The 22502-nt window shown below is 37.7% G+C and overlaps 2 protein-coding genes across 4 annotated transcripts in view; both read right to left on the reverse strand.

Annotated features, from left to right (window-relative positions):
* Positions 1-22502, reverse strand: part of Syt1 (synaptotagmin 1) — a 551311-nt gene that overhangs the window by 192520 nt on the left and 336289 nt on the right. For all 3 annotated transcript variants that reach the window (XM_060378023.1, XM_060378024.1, XM_060378022.1), the window contains one exon: positions 7263-7445. In XM_060378023.1, coding sequence (XP_060234006.1) covers positions 7263-7428 — 166 coding nt within the window. In that variant the 5' untranslated portion in view covers positions 7429-7445. The remainder of the gene's footprint in view (positions 1-7262; positions 7446-22502) is intronic.
* Positions 16893-18804, reverse strand: LOC110539482 (lys-63-specific deubiquitinase BRCC36-like). Its single transcript, XM_021626335.2, has one exon. It carries the CDS (start codon positions 18793-18795, stop codon positions 17920-17922), a length of 876 nt encoding a protein of 291 aa, XP_021482010.2. The 5' UTR covers positions 18796-18804; the 3' UTR covers positions 16893-17919.

Below are 22502 nucleotides of genomic sequence, written 5' to 3' on the forward strand. Positions count from 1 at the left end.
ATGACCATACATACATATATAATTTCTAGTATTTTAAAAATCAGAATTGAGGTAAAATAATAATCTAAGATAGAGGAATAAGCTCAGCTAAAATGAAGGGTATTTCTCTTGAATGAAAGTGAAGCTGCTCACCCTGATGAACTGTGACCCTTATCTCAAAGTGTCTCTGTCTCCAATATATTCCTTCATCGCTGTCCTGATGAAGTCGGTATAGCGAAGTCCTTACTCTGAGAATAGCTCTCCTCAGGAATGAACCTTTTTTTTTCTGCAGATTTTCTATTTCATAGAAGTTAATAGTAACTTCACTTAACGTTTTAGCTATGCCTCTCTCTCTGAAGTTTAAGAAGAACTGAGTCAACAGATGTTAGAGGACACTAACTCACACAGATGGCTAATTTACAGGATGTCTTTTTTTGTAAACAGTGTAAACAATCACATGTAAACATGGCAGTGTATCTGAGTAAACAAAGATCATAAAGAAACTGCTGAGCTGAAATAAATAACCATTCAGTTATCAAGTTGGGTGATGCAGGAAGAAACTGAATTACATTAAAATCACATTCCAGGTATTCAGTCACTTACAATATGAATCTTTGAGCAGGTGCACAGTTTGTTCTCAGTTTCCAGTCTTTTGTTGCAGCAAGCAGTGGTGACGTCCTGTGACGTCTGTGATGTCCCTGTGACATTCTCATGAGGCCGAATCATAAGACTGCAAATGTCCCATGACAATACCTCCACACCTATTCTCTCCAGCCTGAAGAACTTATTTGGACAACTCTCTCATGTACAAAAGCCTCCAATTTCTTGCTTGTACAAGGGGAATAGTAATTGCTCTTATTTGGCAATCTTCACAAGGCTTATTGGTGATTCCCATAATGCGCAGCACACCCGGGCACACTGAGTGCTCAGTAAACGCGATCAGTGTAGTAGTTTCTGTTCTTCACTTATCTAAAGGGTCGCTTCATCCTTTCCTTGCAATCGACTTCTTGACATTAGCATTATTGTTTGTGACATTGACATAGGGCAATGGCATTATCTTCATTTTGCAGCCACGTGAGGCAAAACCAAGTTATCCAACTACATTTTCTTCAGTGATGCACTCATGCTTACATTACGCTCACGCTACCATCACTAGCTGTTTAGTACTGATCATCTACCTCCTGAGCTAGAAGCTCATCCCTTTCAAAAAGTGTTCCAGTAGCTAGCTGTTGTTCAGCTGCTGATAGAACATCACAGGAGGATAAGTGAAGAAGACATCTTGAACTGCAATAGTAGTCAAGTCTTGCTTTATCCAGAGTTTGCTTTGCAGTGTTCATGTAATATTTCAATTGAAAAGGACCCTTGGCTTAAAAGCCTTGAAATTTATTTTTAGGGTTCAGTTTCTGCAAACATAGGATAAAGACCATACTACTTTGAATAACGTTAAGTTTTAAAACATGACACCTACAGTTTGCTCCTAGCATAAATTGGTTTAGTCTCAAACAAAACAACTTCAGGCCACCTGTTTGTTTGTTTTTTTTTTTTAATTTTTTTAAGGGAAAGATATTTTTTTGGCCATAACCTCAATATAGTATAATCCCAATTATACCTTACCTTTGTTGTGAGACCCGTTTTTCCATATACAGGACAGACAAAGCCATGTGAGTAATTGTACCTGGGCCTGGGGAATTAAGCTGTCACCAGGAAAGCAAACAGGAGCCCCCGTAGATAACCATGACAGGCGAGGCATTAGAATGAAGAGCTTTAAGATGAGGACACTGCATACAGTCTTACTTTTGAGATGAAGGACTTCTCATACTGATAGTGACAAGTCAGCTGGGTCTTGAATGAAAAACTAATATATCAGGGCCAGTGGGAGTCCAGGAAAAGATAAAATCATGAGGGGAATACTAGCGGGGTTTGAGAGATATTTCGGGATATGTGTTCAAGGGCTTAAATTCAGGCACAGAATTGATGAAGAGGGAGTTCACTGTGGCCAGGATCACAAGAGCTCTTACTTGAATAAGACTTCCCATGGCAAACAGGTAGAAAAAGAATGGAGGTGGGCTCAAGGTAACACCCTAGAAAATAGGGCTTCACTTTAAAAAATGAATGATAATGACAAAATGAGGATTAGCCTGTAGAGGACAGGAGTGGGGAGAAGAAAAATAAGCAAACGAGAGTGGAGCCAGACGTCAGACAATGGAGGCCAATAGGTGACAATGTGCAGAAATATCTGACTTCAGGAAATTTGACAGTAACTCTCAGAGTCTCAAGATGTATACAGTGAGTCTAAAGAAGACAGTTTTAGCAGTGCACAAAGACAGAAATCAGAGCAGAAGGTTCTGGATTTTCAAAGGTCATGAAGAAAAAGCAGGTTCCAGGTTATATTATTTTATTTATTTTTATTTTTACTTTTTAACTCTGGTGGAGATGTGAAGATAGATGATAGAAAAGTAGTTTGACCAAGATATGATCAGGGGAAAATATTATAGAGCATGCAGCAAGCGTTTTGGCATTCATTTAGCACCCATGACTAAGTAACTTTGCTGAGCACTTTCTGATATGTGATGTACAGGCTAAGGGTGGGTGGTGAGGAAAAGCAATGTCAGCAGAAAAGTAAAAAGGTTAGATGAGGGGTCAAGGATACCCTCCATCATCTTCTCTGCAACGGGCCCCAGAGAAATGGGCTGAAAGAATACAAGGCACATATATTCGGCTGCAAAGTTTCTGGAATTTTTCTTAGTTTAGGTGACTGACCTAAATAGAGGGCTTTTCTAAAATAGAAATAGAGACTTGTTAAAACGACAGTGTGAATTTAATAATAGCTAACATTTAAAGCGTGCTTTCTTTGTGCTAGACGCCCTGCTACATTCTGTACAAGCTGATGCCTTTCCCCACCAACTTAGTGGTGAGAACACTGCTTAAGATCCTATCTTTGTAACATGAGGGAAAGGATGTATTAAAAAAGACTAATTAAGATGCCCAAGGTCACACAGACACTGTGCTGTAGACATAAGATTTGGATTCATGCAGCCTGTGCCCATAAACTGTGTTTATTCCTGTATCAAAGTGTTTATCACAAACATTTCTGCATCAATAACACAACTATCCTTAGACCTCTTACTCTCAGTCCATAGCAAGAATGAGGACTTGGTTATTTTGCTGTATATAAGGAAAGGTGCACTTTACTTCAAGAAGCTCATGAATATCAAACCCTTAATCGTAGCTATTTGGATGACATGACTTCATGCTTTACAAACCAACCATGGCCTGAGTCACATTAAAATCAAAGTTGCAAAATAAAGATGCATTCTGGAAATTCTTGTCTGCTTCATTTAGATAACAGTGTGCAGAATAAATTGCAAGATAAAAATGCTCAGAGAATTTACCATTTCCTTTTCCTCTCTGGAGCTCTCTTTTTAAACGCAAGCCCCGTGGTGTTATGGATGATATCATCAGGCAATTTGGTTTGAATATGTTCTAAACTGGACCGTGTAGATTACCTAACTAATGACATGCACACTCCTGGCCATTGTGACACCTCTCTTCTTACAAGTGGGAATTTCAAGTGACAGACTAAAGCTGTTTGCTATCAATTTTGCAAAAACCACATCTGCCAGATAGCCAAGATTTAGTTCAGAGACCAAAATCGATTAATATTCTAATTTGTTACCTGTCATTAGCATCTTATTGTGTTATGCCAAGTCAAAAGTGATAACCTTTATATAGCATACGCCCTGAAGGAATTTGAGTTTAGGGACATACTTTATTTTGCTCATTGCTGCTTTCTGTCTGAAAAACCCCCTTAGAAATTTCAATTACATAGTCAATAAAAGTTTTAATGGATTAAAATAAAAATTTAGAATATTTACTGCTATACATTTTTTAATAAAAAAGCATGACTGTATTAAAATATCATTTTCTGAAACCTAAAGAAACCCTCCCCTACCAGTGGACTTGGGGAAGGGCATGCATGGAGAAGGGGGACGAAGGGAGGGGTTGGGAGGGGAGGAGGGTGGGAACTAAAGGGGGGATACAAAGTAAATAAAGTGTAATTAAAAATAAAATAAAAATACAGAAAAAAAGAAAAACAAAGAAACTAGATATCAAAAAAAATTTTTTTTAGATATTTACTTGTTTTATTTTATATTATCAAAGAAAACATTAGCAACACAGTACTTTGTACAGGTCTTAAAGGGCTCCTCTTTTTTATAGCCTTGTAGATGACAAGGTTAAAAGCAAACCATTTTTTGAGGGAGACACAGACTTCTGGTATCATTTCCAGCACCTAAAAAGGGACGTAGACTAGGGAAGATCTCAGGAGTAAGAAGCGCTAGCCAAGGGAGACCAAACAAAGGCTTTCCCATGCAATTTATTCTAGCTGATTATATTTCTACTGATGAGCAGAGAGGAGAAAAAAAATCTAATGACTGAATCTTTGTGAGAAAGAAGTGAGGAACATCATAGAGATGAAAATATTTTACTTTTTAGAAGTGAATGGTATTGGTGAGAACAGAAATGGAATTTCAACACTCACGGCATAAAATCTATGTGTTAATTTGTTAGCATCTTACGGCTACAGGATCTAAGACAGAGTGTGTAGGATATAAGTTGAATGATAGTCATTCATTCATTCATTGATCAAATATATGTGGAGAACCTTCTATGAATGACATAACTACTCATAAGACATACATAACTTACTTTACTCATAGAATTTTATTATTTTGGGAAGATCCAAAGTAATTAAAAACCAAGTAGTAAGTAATACATATGTTATTCTAGATCGTGCTAAATAAGATAGTGGGGAAAAAAAGAGCAATAGTTTGGACAGAAAGTGCTGGCAACAGTGGATGAGTTCAAGAGGGTTACGTTTGTAATTACTGTGGTTGGATAAATTCTAGGTAGGAGGATGGCATTTTATGAACACACACATGATGAAGACATGTGGTATACTGTTAGCTGGGAGTGCAGTTCAGCTCAGTGACTACCAGGCTTGCTATGTGCCTCTTACTTGTTATTCTTCCAGAGGAGACAGTTACACATGAGGCAGGAGATATGTATCTTACTGTTTCTTTCATGGTTTTCTCTGATAGCCTATGATGTGCTTCTCTTATGGCAACTATTTTGATAAAATAGTCTTTAAGCCAGAGTTTATATCTAAAATGAATATATATGTTTTATATTTGGAATTTCTAACCCCAAAGTTATATAAAAAAGTACTTCAAATTTTATGACAGTCCATTAGCTGCGCAATAGAGCAAAAAGGAACTGAGATCTTGTTCTTACTCAAGAGCTTGAGCTACTGGACCGTCTCTTGATTTTCATCTCTTCCCTTATGGGGCTTCCTGCTGAGAATAGTAATCACCAACAACTCTGTTAGAGCAAGCTCCAGATGAAGCTGAATTTGTGAGCAGTGTGGACAAATCCACTCATTACTAATCTTCAAGGCATGAGAAGATCTTATAGATGAATTTTCATAATGTTATGTTTCATCTGGAATACTCTAATAGCTTGTTTATCTTCTCTTCTTAAGGCATACTTTATTTCATTGGGTACATCCAAGTTATCCCGAGGTTCCAATATGTTGTGTCTTCTGCTATGTAGAAATTCAACTTCTGCCACTCTTGTTCTAATTAAAGGCATGGTTTTGAGCCAGTATTAAGAGGCCAGCACCATGTTGGTATAATATTTTTTGGCCAAAGAGTCTGCCAAAAAATATTAAAAGGCTACTACATGACAATCAATATTCTTGATCACAGGAATTGTGTCCAGAGCTTTTCCTGAACACAACTCAGGGGCCATGCAAAAAAGGCTAGTAATCATTTTGGGTTTGATTACTTTCAGGAAGGGAGGGACAATCAATCTTTATAAAAAGATATTTTTTATATAGTTATAAATATTTTTTATAAAGTTAATAAATATGATTCTTCACATTAGTAGGGTAAAGAGTAAAGCAATATGATATTTGAAAAGAAAAAATAATTTGAAAATATTTGATTTAGAATATTCTTTTGAGATAAGAAGTATTCAACAAATTACGTGTAAAAGAGTTGTAGTTCAGTATGCTAAGGGTGTACAATAGTCTCAGAGTAATTATTTAGAAACATTCTTTCTATAATGCAGAAAGCAAATATATCTTTACAGTTTTATACAGTTTAGTATGGCAGGTCTTAACTAGAATAATAGGGCAGGAAAAAGAAATAAAAGACATCCAAAATGGGCAGGAATAAAATATTTTCCTTTTCTGCACATGACATGATCACATAAAGAGACCCAAAGATTCCATTACCAAACTTTTAGAACCTAATGAATAGACTCAGTAATTAAATGCCTTAATGTACAAAGATAAGTATTATTTATATGCTCTGTCTCGAACGTAAGCCAAGAGAACAATTCTTTTTACAATACTAAGACAGAAAGCACTCCACATTAACCTACACTGTAAAATTTTATTCATTATTATTTCTGTGTGTGAATGCTCATATATGACACAGAGCACACATGGAGGTCATAGGAGTTGGGGCTAGGAGGTTGAAAAGCAGGTGAATGAGATGGTCAAAGGATACAAACTTTGACTTAGAGAGGAATGTAAGCTAAAGAGATTTATTGGCAACATGGGTTGTACTAATCTTGAGCTATGTTAGGACAGTGAATACTGGGTCTCAGCAGTAAAACATATTTCAATGTAAGGTAGTGCACACATGCTACTCAGGAAGGCTTAGCTGATAGACGGTACTTATACCTCAAAATACCTCAAAATAATCAAATAAGTTCAGCAATCGGCTTTGTGTTTCACACTGACAAATAAAAAAATTAAAAGCAGTTGAAAACTTTTGACATATTGACAAATAAATGAAAGAAAAACAAGTTTAAAAAGTACTAACAAAAGAGAGAAAATCAAACTTGTAACAGTGAGAAAGTGTCAGCTAGTGTCTCAGATAGCCTAGTCTATCTAGTCTCTTCTGTATAACAATTCCATCATATAAATCACATATAACACAACCTGCCGACATCACTATTATCAGAGAAACAGAAAATGAAGGACCAACCCACAGTAAAACTAACATGCAAAATTTCAACATGACCTGTGCTATTATTTATAGAACACAGTTAAAGAAAAAAAACCCCTCATATTCCATTTCCCCGCTTCATTTATATTGGAGCACTACCAAACAACACTACTGAGAAGAATAACAGGTTGAGTTCTGCTGACGTTCCAATGAGCCTATTGATCGTTCAGTCTCTTCCTTCTATTCAAGTGCAAGGAGTATACTCACATGGAATTTTATGCAGTTCATTCATAAACTTCTCCTTCAGCTTGGAAAAGGCATCTTCCTTCCCTTCCCCAGGACTGGCTGGCTCAGTGGCGTTATGTGGGACAATGGTCGCGACAGTGGTGACTGGCGGGGCGGCCAGGGCCTCATGATGACTCTCGCTCACCATTTTTGGTTCAATGGAAACTGTGATGGGGGAAAGCAAAGAGAAAGCCAATTTAGAATGCCAGGCCTGACCCCATATTACAGGTGTCCTCGAGACGGAAACACAGGGCACACACCTGCTCCCTGGGTAAGCAGCCTGTCATTAGCATATTACTTTATGTTGGCTCATGAAATATTTATGGAACCACAGTGAGTGGAGCGCTCCTTCGGGGAAGGCGAAGACCAAATGTAGTTACTGACCAGCATCCTCTCCCAGCAATGCTGTGTAAGCTGTCGAACTCATTAGCTGTGTATGCAAGCCCAGTTTTGCTGAAAGTGGGTAGGAAACAATTGCTGACAACATCCATGCTCTCTCTATACTCTAAGCATCTTATATTATCTTAAAAGACAAACACAAATTATGGATACTAGTGTTGGGAATGTTGCTAGGTGATTGCATACATCCAAAATTTAAAATGACTGTGCCTAACAGCATAATCCCGGAAATCTAGGACACCGTAAACATTATACGGCAAGTGTTTCTTGAATCTCTTCTCAAGGATAAGTTTTAAGCCTAGTCATTTTTTGACCTTTACTGTAGGTGATACTCTCTGATCAATAATTTACTTGTTCTGCTAGGTGGTATTTTTAGGTCACTGTAAATGTGGCATAATTGACTCCATATATCAAGACACTGATAATGAAGTAGGGCTTGCCTGCTTAATTATTTAAATTCATCAAGCTTCATTATCTTATTAATTTATTTTATCACATTCACCCATTCAATCATTTTAAATGTTTATTTACCTTTGGACTAAAAAAAGCCAATGTAAATTAAAACATTTTTGCTTTAAATTGTGAAGACAATAATTTTGGTCTTATTCCCCAGTTAAATGAATTTTGAAATATTCTATGACTTCTCAGTTTGACCCTTACAAAGCAGGGAGTAATAAACTTTGCTGTCTGTCTTACTCAGGGTGACTACTGTGAAAAAACCAAGATGAGAAGCAAACTGGGGAGAAAAAGGTTTATTTTGGTTATGCTTCCATATCCCAGTCCATCCCTGAAGGAAGTGAGGGCAGGAACCTGGAGGCAGGAAGTGATGCAGAAGCCATGGAGGGATGCTGCTTACTATCTTGCTTTGCATGGCTTGCTTAGCCTGTTTTCTTGGAACATCAGCCCAGGGTGTCCCCCCGCCCCACCCCAAGAGGCTAAACCCTCCCACATCAGTCACTAACAAAAACTGTCCAATAGCTTGCCTGCAGCTGGATCTTACGGAGGCCTTTTACTCTAGCTTGTGTCAAGCTGACATAAAGCCTAACCAGGACAATTGACCCTTACGGTACACCAATATGACATTAGGTAATAACTACTTTTCCTTTTTGGTTTATCTTCCAAATATCACTTTAATAATTATCACAACATAACACATAACCGAATGTGGACCTGAATTTTAAAACTTGCAGGTTTTAAAATTTGAATATTTTAAAAGTTTAACTCTTTAAAATTCACAGTTTATTTAAGGATCCAAAGTCTCTTTAAAGCCCACTAGTCTCTCAACTATAGGTTCCTATAAATGAAAATAAGTTAAATATTTTATTTCAAGAGGGAAGAACCAGAGCACAGTCATAAGCTGGTGTGTGTGGGGGGAGACCTCTAACAGTGCAAATATCTCAGTGTTCAATGTCTGAAGTTCACTCAAAAATTTGGGCTCTAATAGGCTTGCCACAGCACAGACAATGAGTCTTATAGGATGTACCCAGCTCCCCTGCTATCTGCAAAACTCTGGAGTCTCCTATGGTAGCTGGGCTGTACTTTTGCCTATAGCCTCTCTAGGGCACTGTTTGTGGTACCAAGGCCCAACTTCTATGAATGGATGCTTCAATCCTGGGCCTTCACTGTTACTGAGGCTGAACCTTCATCAGTAGCTTCTTTTGGCTTCTCACAGTACCCATCTTCAGCTGCTCTCCATGGCCCCTTCACGCTTTCAAAACCAGTGTTAGCTTGGAGACTCTTACGCACAACCAAGTTTTGGCCAGAATGAAGAACAACCTAAGTCACCCTGGAACTTCTGTGCATTGGCCGGGAGGAAACAAATCCCAGGTTTCACCTTAATGGTGCTGGTCACGTCACACTCACTGCATTCTGGGTTTTGTGTGTGTGTGCGCGCCTATATGTATATGCTCTTTCTTTGTTAGTTTGTTCATTTTTCTCTTTTATTTATTTGTCTGTTCACTTTCTAAAGAAGGAGAGAAGGAAGGCACTGAGTTGGATGAGTGAGGGGGTTGTTGTGATCTGGGAGGAGATGAAGGAATATTGTATGAAAAGTTTATTTTCAATAAAGAATTAAAAACCAATATAAAAAAATGGGGATGCGCTCTCTTATTTACGCCATATGTTCTACACAGACTTCCCTGATCTAGTCTCTTCAGCGACTCAAGCATTACAGTACCATTTAAGTACTCAATACTGGTGTCTCTATGATTTTCTTTTTTTATATATAATTTTTATTTTTTTATATTAATCACAGGTTATTTACTTTGTATCCCAGCTGTAGCCCCTCCCTTATTCCCTCCCAAACTCTCCCTTCCTCCCTCTTTTCCTCCTCGTCCCTTTCCAAGTGAACTGATAGGGGAGATCCTCCTCCCCTTCCATCTGACGCTAGCTTATCAGGTTTCTTCAGGACTGGCTGCAATGTCCTCCTCTGAGGCCTAGCAAGGCTGCTCCTCCCTTGTGTGTGTGGGGGGATCAAAGAGCCAGTCATTGAGTTCATATCAGAAATAGTCCCTGTTCCCCTTACTAGGGAACCCACTTGGATACTGAGCTACCATGGGTTATATCTGAGCAAGGGTTCTAGGTTATATCCATGCATGGTCCTTGGTTGGAGAAACAGTCTCTTAAAAGATCCCTGTGCCCAGATATATTTTCTTTTGAATCTATTTACCAGGGAATGGGAAACACATTGTTTCACCAACAGGAAACAGACTGCTTAATTTTATATGCATAGTCACTTAGCTTGTGAGAACAGAATCTTAGCATACTGAAATTCTTTACAATAAAAAACTGAAAATTAAAATAACAAGGATATATTCACTTAACATTTTGGCTAAATATCAGTAACAAAGGTCAGCATACAAGGAACTGGGTAACTTGAAGGAGGGTAGAACTGAAACATGCTCTATGGACCCAAAATAATAGAACATATCAAAATCTGTGGAAGGGTTCATCTTTATATTAGGAATCACTGATAAAGAATTAATTGCTGATATATAATTTAATGCAAAAACATTTATAGGGACTATAAGAAATTACCTAATAAAGTTAATTAATTGTGGTATTTATAAAATAGTAGTATTAACCTTCTTTTAATTAGCTGTAAACTTGAAAGCACAAGGGAGTATTGGTTGCTAAATATGTTATAAGACATTACAAAGATTATACATTGTTCCTAAGTAAAGGATTTTTATAGAAAAGAGGTTGGAAAGAGAATCCAAAATGCTAAATTTCTCATAGAATTCACCTTCTCATAAGTGTAATGTTCTCAATATGGTATAAATTTGAGTTATGTAAATTATAAAAACAAGCCCTCTAAAATTCTTCTTATGAGAACTGAATCCTCCAATATTTGTTTAGCATCCCAACGCTGGGTTGAAAAACACTTTTAAACACAAACTAAAGCTTAAGGACAAATAGTAAAACAAAATTTCAGCAAAAAATATACAAAGTGGCCATTTGTTGAAATACATTATAGACAAAACTGTAAAGTGTCACAAAGATTAATAATTTGTGGTATAACCTGGGGAAAGTCAGAATCATAGCTGTTATGAGAACCTCCTTCTATTCTCTTACATTTACTCTTTTTAGGACTTTATGTCTATCTCTAGATCTAAAACTTTGTATAGATTTCTCAGATTATATGGTGAGATTTTATTATTATACTACATAAACAATGATTTCTACAGAAATCAGTATTTCTACCTCTAAGTATTGTATTTTGCAGTAATAGTATACAAAATCCAAGGCCAAACAGAAGGGCAAAGAATTATCAAAATCATCACTAAAGAAAATATTTGAATATATAAGACCCCAAAACTGTAAGTTGTTTTTGAGGTAATCATTAAAAATAGCCCAGGAGAAATGAGGAAACAGGGTGTTCTGTATTGGAGGGAGAGGACAGAATTGCAGGTTTTACAACATCAGTGTCTTCCATCTATCATAAAGCAGCTTTAAAGCCAGTATAGATGCCACACACATCTTTCTTGGCCCCATGTCAACCCAGGAAGGAGCCCTAACACTTTCTTTATACTGTGTTCAGAGAGTACCAGTTGCTGACAGACATAGCCAAAGACTTTCCCCATTGAACTGGACCTGGCCAAGATAAGCTAGTTTGTCATTCTTTCTCGCCTAAAGACCTCTGTAATCTTTTCACTAGTGGATGCAGACACACAAAGCCATCCCTTGCCTCAGCCATAGGCTATTGCAATGTGCTTCAGTTCTTTCTTTAGAACACAGTGTAGAAAGCTCTTTATTGAGCTGTGTCAAACCCAGGCAAGGCTCCCAGGGAATATGATCACACTCGTGTGAAAGAACTTGGCAGAATAATGAACTACTGTCATCATTTTCATTTACATTCTTGCCTTGCCTGAGGATCCGTTGGAAGTATGCAAAGCCTAGCAGCATATCAAATTCTCCCACAAGTTTGCAGGTGTTTGAATGCCAGTGGCAAGGCGTATCTTCTCTGCAACTCAGACAAATTTTCTTGAGAGTTGTAAGAGGGAATCAAGAGATTACAGGGCTGTGTTATGGTGGGTTGGGGATGGTTTCTGGTGACAGATACAATAAAAGGATTAGATTAAAATGTGGGAGGGGTATTGGAACTATTGATACGAGTTTTCACATAATATACAAAGGGTCCTATGTCAAAAAGCATCATTTCTAGGTTTACTTACAAGCTGCCCAAATGTGTTTAAAGTGCCTATATTTGCTCTCTTCTCCTTTCCTCATTTTTATCTAAACTTTGCTTTCTGTACCTGACCCCATACCCTGTAATTGGTGAGTGTAAGATAGAATCAAGATACAAATCCCAGTGTTTGCCTATTAATAGCACCTTTTCTGTAATACTGTCCTTTTCACAGGCTCTGATCATGAGAAAGGCCAGTGCAGATGGCATGTGGTGATAGTCATAGAAGATTAAAGGAGGGATGAGGATATGGTTCCAAGTAGGTCCGAGGCCAATGACAACAATACACAAACATAAACCTTTCGCCACACACCAAGCAGTATTCTAATTGTGCCACAAATGTATTACCATAATCCTCACAATGACCTTTGAAGTAGGCGGGTCTATTATCTCCATATTATTTACTTATTTTAAAATGTATATTTGTATGTAGTTATTTGTACGTATATGTGTGCATGATGCATGTGTGCACACATGCTGTAGTATATGTACACGGAGGTCAGAGGGCAACTAGTGGTACTCGCTTCTTTATTTCTATCACGTGAGCCCCAGGGATTTAACTCAGGATTTCAGGTTTAGAGGCAAGTACCTTTAGCTGACTGAGACATTTTTAAAAAAGTTTTTAATTGAAAAGAGATTTTTTTCGTGCAATATATTCTGATTACAATTTCTCCTCCCTAAATCTTCCCAGATCCTTTCCATCTTCCTACCTATCCACCTGAATCAAGACCCTTCCTTTGTCTCATTAGAACATAATATGCTTCTAAAATAAAAGTATAATCAGGCCAATAAAAATCTTATCTAAGTATGTAAGTTGTGAAATGCCCAGAGCATACAGACTAGAAAGAACATGTTTGCGTTGCTGAGCCAGGATTCCAAACACAGATGTCTCTACCCTTTGGGGGGGAGGGGGAGATCAGATGATCCTTTCATAGGAGTAACCTAAGACCACCACCATCAACAACAACAACAACAGATATTTACATTACAAGTCATAACTAGCAAAATTACACTTAAGAAGTAGCAATAAAAATAATTTTATGGTTGGAGGTCACCCCAACATGAGAAATTGCTATCAAAGGGTTGCGACATTAGGAAAGTTGAGAACCACTGTGCCACAGAAATGTCTATGCTCTTTGAGTTCCTGTAAGAAGTATCTTGATGAGACCTGATAGACTAAGATCAGAAGGAAGGAGAGGGGGACCTCCCCTATCAGTGGACTTGGGGAGGGGCATGGGTGAAGAAGGGGGAAGAAAAGTGGGAATAGGAGGGGAGGAGGGAGGGGTGTATGGGGGGATACAAAGTGAATAAAGTGTAACTAATAAAAGTTAAAAAAAAAGAAGTATCCTTGAAGAGAATGGTTATCTGCATATATGCATCACAGAATCCAGAAAGCATAACAAGAAATAAAACTTCTAGGAAATGTGTGAATTCCCTAGGCTTGTCAGTTCCCTGAACAATTTATATACAAACCTGGTAAATTTTGTTACTAAGTTCATACTTTTGTCCCTAGCTGTCCTACCTGGATGACTGCTGACAATATTGAGGGATGTAGAGCTCCTATTACACAGCTTTAAAAACCTGCAGACTGAACACTCAACATTCTTTTACAATATGTATTTTCACACTTTTGTGTGTGTGAAGTGAGAGTTTTCTTAGATTTTTATGGCATCTCACGTTAATCTGCCAGGATAAACTGCTGTTAGCCTGAGGATGCTGGAGATGGTTGTTTCCTCAGCAATGGTCCAGCTCACAAGTCGTTTCAAGGGAACCTAAACAAAGGTAATGAATCCCATTTGCTGTCTGAACCTTTCCTGTGTCAGCATGTGCCATAAACACTGGCAAAACAAGACTCAAGTAGTTTGAAAGATTCTGGAGGCAATATTAATTAAAATGCTTTATCCTAGCACTTTTAAAAAATTATATTTTTATCTTGTGATAATTATAGACATAACAGAAATTATGAACATAGTATAAACATCCTACATCCTCTTTAGTCAGTTTCCCCTACAACTGTACAACTTCAAAACCAAACATTGCAGCAATGTTATAATAGTCACTGTCACTAGATTTTACATGAATTAATTTTTGTGAATATATATCTATAAAATATTAGTACAGGAATAGTTTTATGCACTAAACACTAGAAGAAAGATATAAAACTATTTCATCAGCCTAAATAAATCTATGCCACAATGTAATACATAATAGTAATACATATGCTAAACATTCTGCAATTCCAAACCCTAGAAATCATTTGTATGTTATTTTTTCAACCTAGTTCTGACATTTCAATGATGCTTTAGAAATGCAGCTGTACAGAAAGTAACCTTTAAATTCTATCTTTTTTTTTCACTCTCATATATCCCGAAGCTCATCTAAGTTCCACTACAGAGTAGTGTTCCGTGGTTAGAAGGTTTAACTATTTTCTCATTGCAGAATATTTGGGTTGGTTGTCATCTGAGGCTATCTTAAACAAACAAAGCTATTAAATATTTCATAACAGTTTTTGAAATTATGATTTAGGCATTAATTTGTTGTAAAATGGTAAGAATTATGGCCAAAATACTAACAAAAGTAAGATTTTATGAGAACTTCACACTTAAAATCTTGAGAGAAGGAAAATACTTTGGTATGGAAGTCCAATCTTCTGGCTGCTTCTCTGCATGTAGAGGCATTTCCTGTCATCTTTGATTTCAAAGCTTTGTTGCTTACTAAGTTACAGAGGAGCGCACCGTCTCCAACCTCTGAATCCATCTTTAGTAAGCAGAAACACCTTCATGTGCCAACAATTTCTCCCTTTTCACTAAGTAGGGCAATAATATAAAACTTTGGGCAGAGTGCAGGGAAACTTATGAAAAAAGGGGGAGATAGAAAGACCTGGAAGGGTCTGGAGCTCCACAAGGAGAATAACAGAACCAAGAAATCTCGAATTCAGGGGTCTTTTCTGAGACTGATATACCAACCAAGGACCATTCATGGAGATAACCTAGAACCCTGCATAGATGTAGCCCGTGGCAGCTCAGTCTCCAAATGGGTTCCATAGTAATGGGAACAGGGACTTCTCCGACATGAACTCAATGGCTGGCTCTTTGATCGCCTCCCTCTGAGGTGGGGGGCAGCCTTACCAGGCCACAGAGGAAGACTATGAAAGACAGTCCTAATGAGACCTGATAGGCTAGGGTCAGATGGAAGGGGAAAAGGACCTCTCCTAACGGTGGACTAGGGAAGGGGCATGGAAGGAGAAGAGGAAGGAAGGATGGGATTGGGATGGGCCAAGGGTGGGGGCTACAGCTGGGATACAAAGTGAAAAAATTGTAAAAAAATAAAAAATTCCATTAAAAACCTAGAAAAAATTTTTGTACTAAGACAGTCAGCTCAACTGCTGGGTCAAATATTCAATGTGTATTTAACTTTATAAAATATTTTCAAATTCTTCTACAGAGTATCTGTATTTTACTTTCCTGTCATTAGTATATGAGAAATATAGTTTGTATCCTTATTAGTATTTGGTATTGTCACTATTATCTCTTTAGCAATCCTGCCAAGTATATGCCAGATCACACTCTAGTTTTAATTTATATTCCTTGATAACCTATCAAGTTCAAGATATTTTCATATTACCTGCCATCTATATATCCTCTTTGGTGAAAAACATGATTTTTTTCAAATCATATTGCTTTCAAATCATATTTTTTCCAGGTTCTGGCTATTACAAATAAAGCTGCTACAAACATGGTTGAGCAAATGTCCTTGTTGTGTACTTGAGCAAATTTTGTGTATATGCCTAGGAGTAGTATAGCTGGATCTTGAGGAAGCACTATTCCTAATTGTCCGAGAAAGCGCCAGATTGACTTCCAAAGTGGTTGTAGCAGTTGACATTCCCGCCAGCAATGGAGGAGGGTTCCCCTTTCTCCACAACCTCTCCATCATGTGTTGTCACTAGTGTTATTGATCTTAGCCATTCTGATGGGTGTAAGGCGAAATCTCAGGGTGGTTTTGATTTGCATCTCTCTGATGGCTAAGGATGTTGAGCATCTCTTTCTTTGTAATATCCAGAACCTGGAAACAACCCAGATGTCCCTCAATGGAGGAATGGATATAGAAATTGTGGTATTTTTACACAATGGAATACTACTCAGCAATCAAAAATGAGGAAATCATGAAATTTGCAGGCAAATGGTGGGACCTAGAAACAATCATCTTGAGTGAGGTATCCCAAAAGCAGAAAGATACACATGGTATATACTCACTCACATAGTCCTATAAGATATGATAAACATAATGAAATCTATACACCTTTTAAAGAAGATAAACAAGAAAAAGGACCCGGGGTAAGATGATCAATCCTCACTTAGAAAGACAAATGGGAGGTGCATTGGATGTAGGAGAAAACAAGTAACAGGACAGGAGCCTACCGCAGAGGGTCCCTGAAAGACTCTACCTAGCAGTGTATCAAAGCAGATACTAAGACTCATAACCAAACCTTTGGCAGAGTGCAGGGAATCATATGAATGAAGGGGGAGTTAGTATGACGTGGAAAGGATAGGAGCTCCACAAGGACCAAATATCTGGGCATAGAGGTCTTTTCTGAGACTGACACTCCACCAAGGACCATGTATGGATATAACCTAGAACCTCTGCTCAGATGAAGTCTGTGGTAGTTCAGTAACCAATTGGTTTTCTCTAGTAAGGGGAACAGGGACTATTTCTGACAGGAACTCAATGGCAGGTTTTTTGACCTCCCCACCCCCAAGGGAGGAGCAGTCCTGCTAGGCCACAGAGGAGGATTTTGCAGCCAGTCCTGAAGGTACCTGACAAAACAGGGTCAGATGGAAGGGGAGGAGGTCCTCTCCAATCAGTGGACTTGGAATGGGACAGGGAGGAGATGAGGGAGGGAGGGTTTGGGAGGAAATGAGGGAGTAGGATACAGCTGGGATACAGAGTTAATAAAATGTAACTAATAATAAAAAATAAAATAAAAAATCAATTTTTTGATTATATTTTTTACGTATTTATTAAATACTACAAGGGTTGCAAGTAATTTCTTCTTATTTTTCTTCCTTTTTTTCTTTTTACAAAATAAAGTTTTAATTTTGGTGAAGTCCAACATATCCACTTTGTTTTCTTCTGGATTATGTGTTTGGGTTGAAGCTGAAAAACTTGGTCTCCTCATGTTTTTTTGTTTTTTCTTTTTTTTCCTAAAAGGTTTTCCATCTTACATTAAATCCATGAAATGTTCTGGAGGTACTGTTAGATTTTGTTGAAGATGTTCAATTTGCCAAAATGACTGCCTTTCTTCCCTTGAATCACTTTTGTTCTTTGTCAAAATTAGTCAGGCATATTATGGTGGGTTTATTTCTGGATTTTCTTTCCTGTTCCATTGATATATACGTTTATTCTTCTGTGAGTAAAATAGTGTCTTCATTACTGCAACTTTATAACAAGTCTTGGAGTTATGTAATGTGAGTCCTACAACTTTATCTTCTTCAAAATCAATTAAGTTTATAAATTATAGGCCAAGTATTTTCATTTGCCCATTTTTGTCCTCCTGATTTATTCTAGAGAAGGCAGCTCTTCCATAAGGCCTTCCCTTTCTTGCTCTAACTCCTGCAAATGCTGCTGGTTTTGCTCTAGTCTATCCTCCAACCACTGTAGTAGAGGCCCGGAGACTGCCGACATCTGACTACACAGATGTTTGGTAAATACAGAGCCATTGTGGATCTTGGTGACTGGGTCCAGATGTGTAAGGCCATGAACCTTCCTGTATGCATCTTGTTCTTCCTGGCATAGGATCCTCGGCAGCTCTACTGCTGATCTAAGGCATACTTTTCCAATGGCGGTATGAGGTACAATGTGGACTGGGATTTCCAGTCTCTCATATTCTGAGCTTTTTGGTGCTTGTACGGACTGGAAGCAAGTGTAGAGTATCCGACCAGTCTTTGTGGATTTGTCTTCTATGAAACAAGCAAAAATCAGGCCTACAAAGGCTTGATCCATCATCTGGTACATGGCTTGTGTACGGACATCAACATGAGAAGGCCAAACGGTTATGTGAGGGTGGGAATGGTACCAGCCAACAACTCTCATGGGATGACCTGTTTCTTCAGCCAACTTTTCTGCCTCTATCGAAGCCGCAGACAGCTGCTCCGGAGAAATTTCTACTCTGTCCTTCGTCTTGTCAGAACGTCGCAAGATAATGACAGAACGAATGTGAACAATTCTGACGGCATCCATCTTTTCCCCCATCGTGCACGTTTTAGTTTCAGCGTGAGTAAGCTGGGAGTCACTCCTAGCATCATCATTCAACTGCCCTATACACAGACCCATCACCTCCTCCTTCTCTGTGCTCAGGGCGTGGCTGAGACAAACCAGGAAAGCGTCAGACTCAAGATGAACCGCCTGCACGGTCTTCATCATCCGCACCGCCATCTTACTCGGCTCCACTCATGTAGGCCTTAAGCCTGCTGCAGTCGGCTCATCAACAGGCTGGGAGGAAGCCTTCCCAGCTGGCCCTGCAGCGTTCCAAAGGGGCGGAGCCTGGAGCATACGGTCCTGGCTGGGTCTCACAAGGGTCTAGGCTGCAGGGGGTGGAGCCTGCCTAGCAGCACCTAGGAGATGCTCGCTTTTGTAACTTTTACTATGTTAACAAGATTGCCACCAAGTGAAACATGTCTAAAGAAATCAGAGATCTTTTTACAAACACACAATTCAATACTATGAATTTGTATTGGCATAATTTATTTTGCAATCATTTCTGACGAGGGAATATAAAATGAGAGTGAATCTTATAATTAATGGTTTCTTAGAGCCAAACCATGAGATGCAAAATGAGCATTGTTTATACATATTATAGGGTGATAAACTTTATAAAATATGTGAATAAGTGTAGCTTCTAATTCCCCCAATTATATTTTGTAATTTTAATCAGCATAAATTTTATAAGAATTAGTTAAAATAAAAATTCTATTTATTGCTTCATTAGTGTTTTCTCAGATAAATATAACAGGAGCTGAAATAATAAAAACAAATCAAGTATCCTACAAGTCAGAAATGAAACATTCAGTTATTACAATAATGATCAAAAAAAAATCAAGTAATCTTTTATAAACCTGAAAACTCCCCTACAGTAAGGACACAACTCTTTGAAAACATGGGTCATTAAAGCTGTTCTGAAAGCACTTGATAATGAATTCATAAAATTAACATTGCTAATTTTGCAACCCATTTCTATTTTAAGAAAATATTTTATTATCACAGCTACAAAAAAAAAATGCTTGTTTTTAAATTGCCAGTCCACACTAGAGAACATTTATGCTTTTAATGTGTCTCCCAAGATTTCAGCTAGACAGACAAGGTTATGATCAAGAAGGGATAACTTTTCAAATGTATGAGATAGACTCCAAGTATGTTGTATATAGTGTTATAAAAATGACAATATTCAAACTTTATCTCCCTCACTTTTTTCTTTTTTTCCTTATATTTGATAGGAAAGATGAACATAAAAGCCAAGATGGAAATAAAAACCATAATGATTGGATTATTTATAAATTCATATTTATCACATTGTTGGTGATGGCTATGATTTTATTTTTGTTGTTGTTCACTATTGCTTTTGGACATGACATCTTCCATTGATCAATTTCATATGCTCTAATGTACAATATTAATTGAAATTGCTCTTTCACTTTTATATAGGAAGATAACATTTGATGCTTTGGCAGTTTTTGAAGAAACACAGGTTAGTTGGTTCAAGCCAATTGGCTCTCAAAATGCTTTCTATAGAAACTACAGATAAATGATTTGGAATTCCCATTTTTCCCAGTTTTGTTGAAGCTCGGCTCTGAACTCTCACTTTCTGAGCTGCAGGCATTTGAGAGAAAATCTAAGCTCGTAGCACAAAGCCGTCTTTTATCAAACTGTTCAAACTGTCATTGTTTTGTCACACAGTGAAGCAAAGCTTGAAAATCGATCCACAGCTCCAATTGTGGTAAATACAATGGTTGGAAAATGCTTCAGTCTTCCAGCTTGAAATAGTATATTCATAAACAAAGGTATACAATCCTTATTAAGATGTAATATTCAGATATTTTAAAAATTATTTTGAGCATATAAATATGTGTGATATTTACAAATTAACTTCATAAAGCAGGAAGTGTTATATCATTTGCGTGTTAAGCGTGAGAAGACTTGCCAAAGGCTGCACAGCTAGTCAATGACAAAGCTAAGGTGTGTACTGAACCAGGCTATTTCAGAGTCCATGAAATGTTCTTACTAATACGCAAATATATGTTACTTTAATGAATAAATTGTATGCCTACAATGTGTTTAATGTGATACCAAGTGCTTTGCAAAATTTTCACCTTGTTTTAAATAAAGAGAAATGTAATGAATGTCTCTCAGACCTGTTGAGAAAGAAAAGCTTAGTACCAGAATTGCTGGCTAGAGAAATTACTGTGGGAGCCTGTCCTGGGGAAGCACACCTCATAGAAGGTTGTTGACAGAGCCACAGAGAAACTACATGTTCACCACTGTTTAAGTCTGTATTCTAAGTATCTCAGCTATGGAATGAGAAAGGTAGCAATTTTGCTTCCTTCTTCCCAAATTCTACCGTCTATTATGTGTCAGTGGATTTTTGAGAGCAGAAAATATAAACAGTATCTATAATCTACAAAATAACCCACACCTCCCTTACAATTTAAAATAAACACATTGTTTTGTTGTTGTTTCTGGATAACTGTGGTCCTAGGGAGATGACCTCATCCCATTTCATAGGCAAATCTTCTTAGTTTATATGTCAGTCATGCTAACTCGATGGCTGAGAAACACGTAAATGTTCCACATTCTTAGTCATCAGGGAAATGCAAATCAAACCTACTTTCATCTAGTACCACCAGAATGGCTAAGAGCCATAAAACTATTACCAGCTCATGCTGATAAGAATGTATGGTAAGGGGAACATTCATCCATTGCTGGTGGGCGTGAACCATATAGGCACTCTGTGGCAGTTTCTCAGGAAAATGGGAATTGATCCAGCTACACCACTCTTGAACATATACCCAAAAGGATGTGTCATCCTTTGAGAGATATTTTCTCAATCATGTTCATTGCTTCTGTATTCGTAATAGCTAGAAACTGGGAAGAACATAGATATCTTACAGCTTACGAATAGATAACTTCGTTTGCTCCAAGGGAGTCTCACCGGGAAAACTAACTACTCTTAAGGGTAGGATGCAGGCTCAACAGTAAATGGCCAACTGAAAATGAACTCAGTGATATGTTTGGAAGCTGCTTGTCTCATAATGTCATGTCAGAGCTTCTCCCCCCCCCCCTTTTTTTAAAATCTTATATATTTTTATTTTTTCTCTCCTTTTACCCTACAGTTCTTTTGTGTATATGGCTTCCAGTTTATTGTTTCTATGGGATTCCTAAGAGTGCAAACAAGTGGGGCTCTGCATCTGTGTCTTTCTTGTGTATGTATCTTGTGTCTTCTCTTGGGGTTTTTCCTTCTGTTTGTTTGCTTTGTTCTATTTTGGTGTTTTAGTTTTATTTTATTTTACTATTATCCTGTGGAAGCCTTTTTTATCCTAAAAGAGCCAGAAAAACAGTTGATCTGGACAGGAGTGGAGGTGGGAGAAACTTGGAGGAGTTGATAGAGGAGAAACCATAATCAGGATATATTATGTGAGAAAAATGTCTATTTTTCAATAAAAGGGAAAAACAGGAACAAATTTCCTCTAAAATAGAATTGCATCATGATCTCACATTGAAGTAATACTTTGAAGAAACAGTAACTGGTAAAAAGATTGTGGATTATAAACTTCTGCTTTCATTAGGACAATAACTGTCCCCATATGGGACACTCCATAAACAGACTGATAAATGTGTCACAGTTTGTATTGCAGCTCTTCAAAGAAAGGATTTAGAAAGAAATGGTTTTGTTTTTGAAGAGTGCTCTGTACACACCCCATTCATCACCTTTGCAGACTGGCAGCCTGGCTTACTGATAAGAGCACTGTGGAGAGCTAAGGTGCCTTTTCTTTTCACACTTAGTAATGACAGACACTAAAATTTTATCAACATGAAGTTATTCTATAGGTGGCTTGCTCCTCTCTTTAGACAATTTTCCAATAATTATT

This window comes from Meriones unguiculatus, chromosome 2 (assembly GCF_030254825.1).
Source record: "Meriones unguiculatus strain TT.TT164.6M chromosome 2, Bangor_MerUng_6.1, whole genome shotgun sequence".
NCBI classification, from domain to species: domain Eukaryota; kingdom Metazoa; phylum Chordata; class Mammalia; order Rodentia; family Muridae; genus Meriones; species Meriones unguiculatus.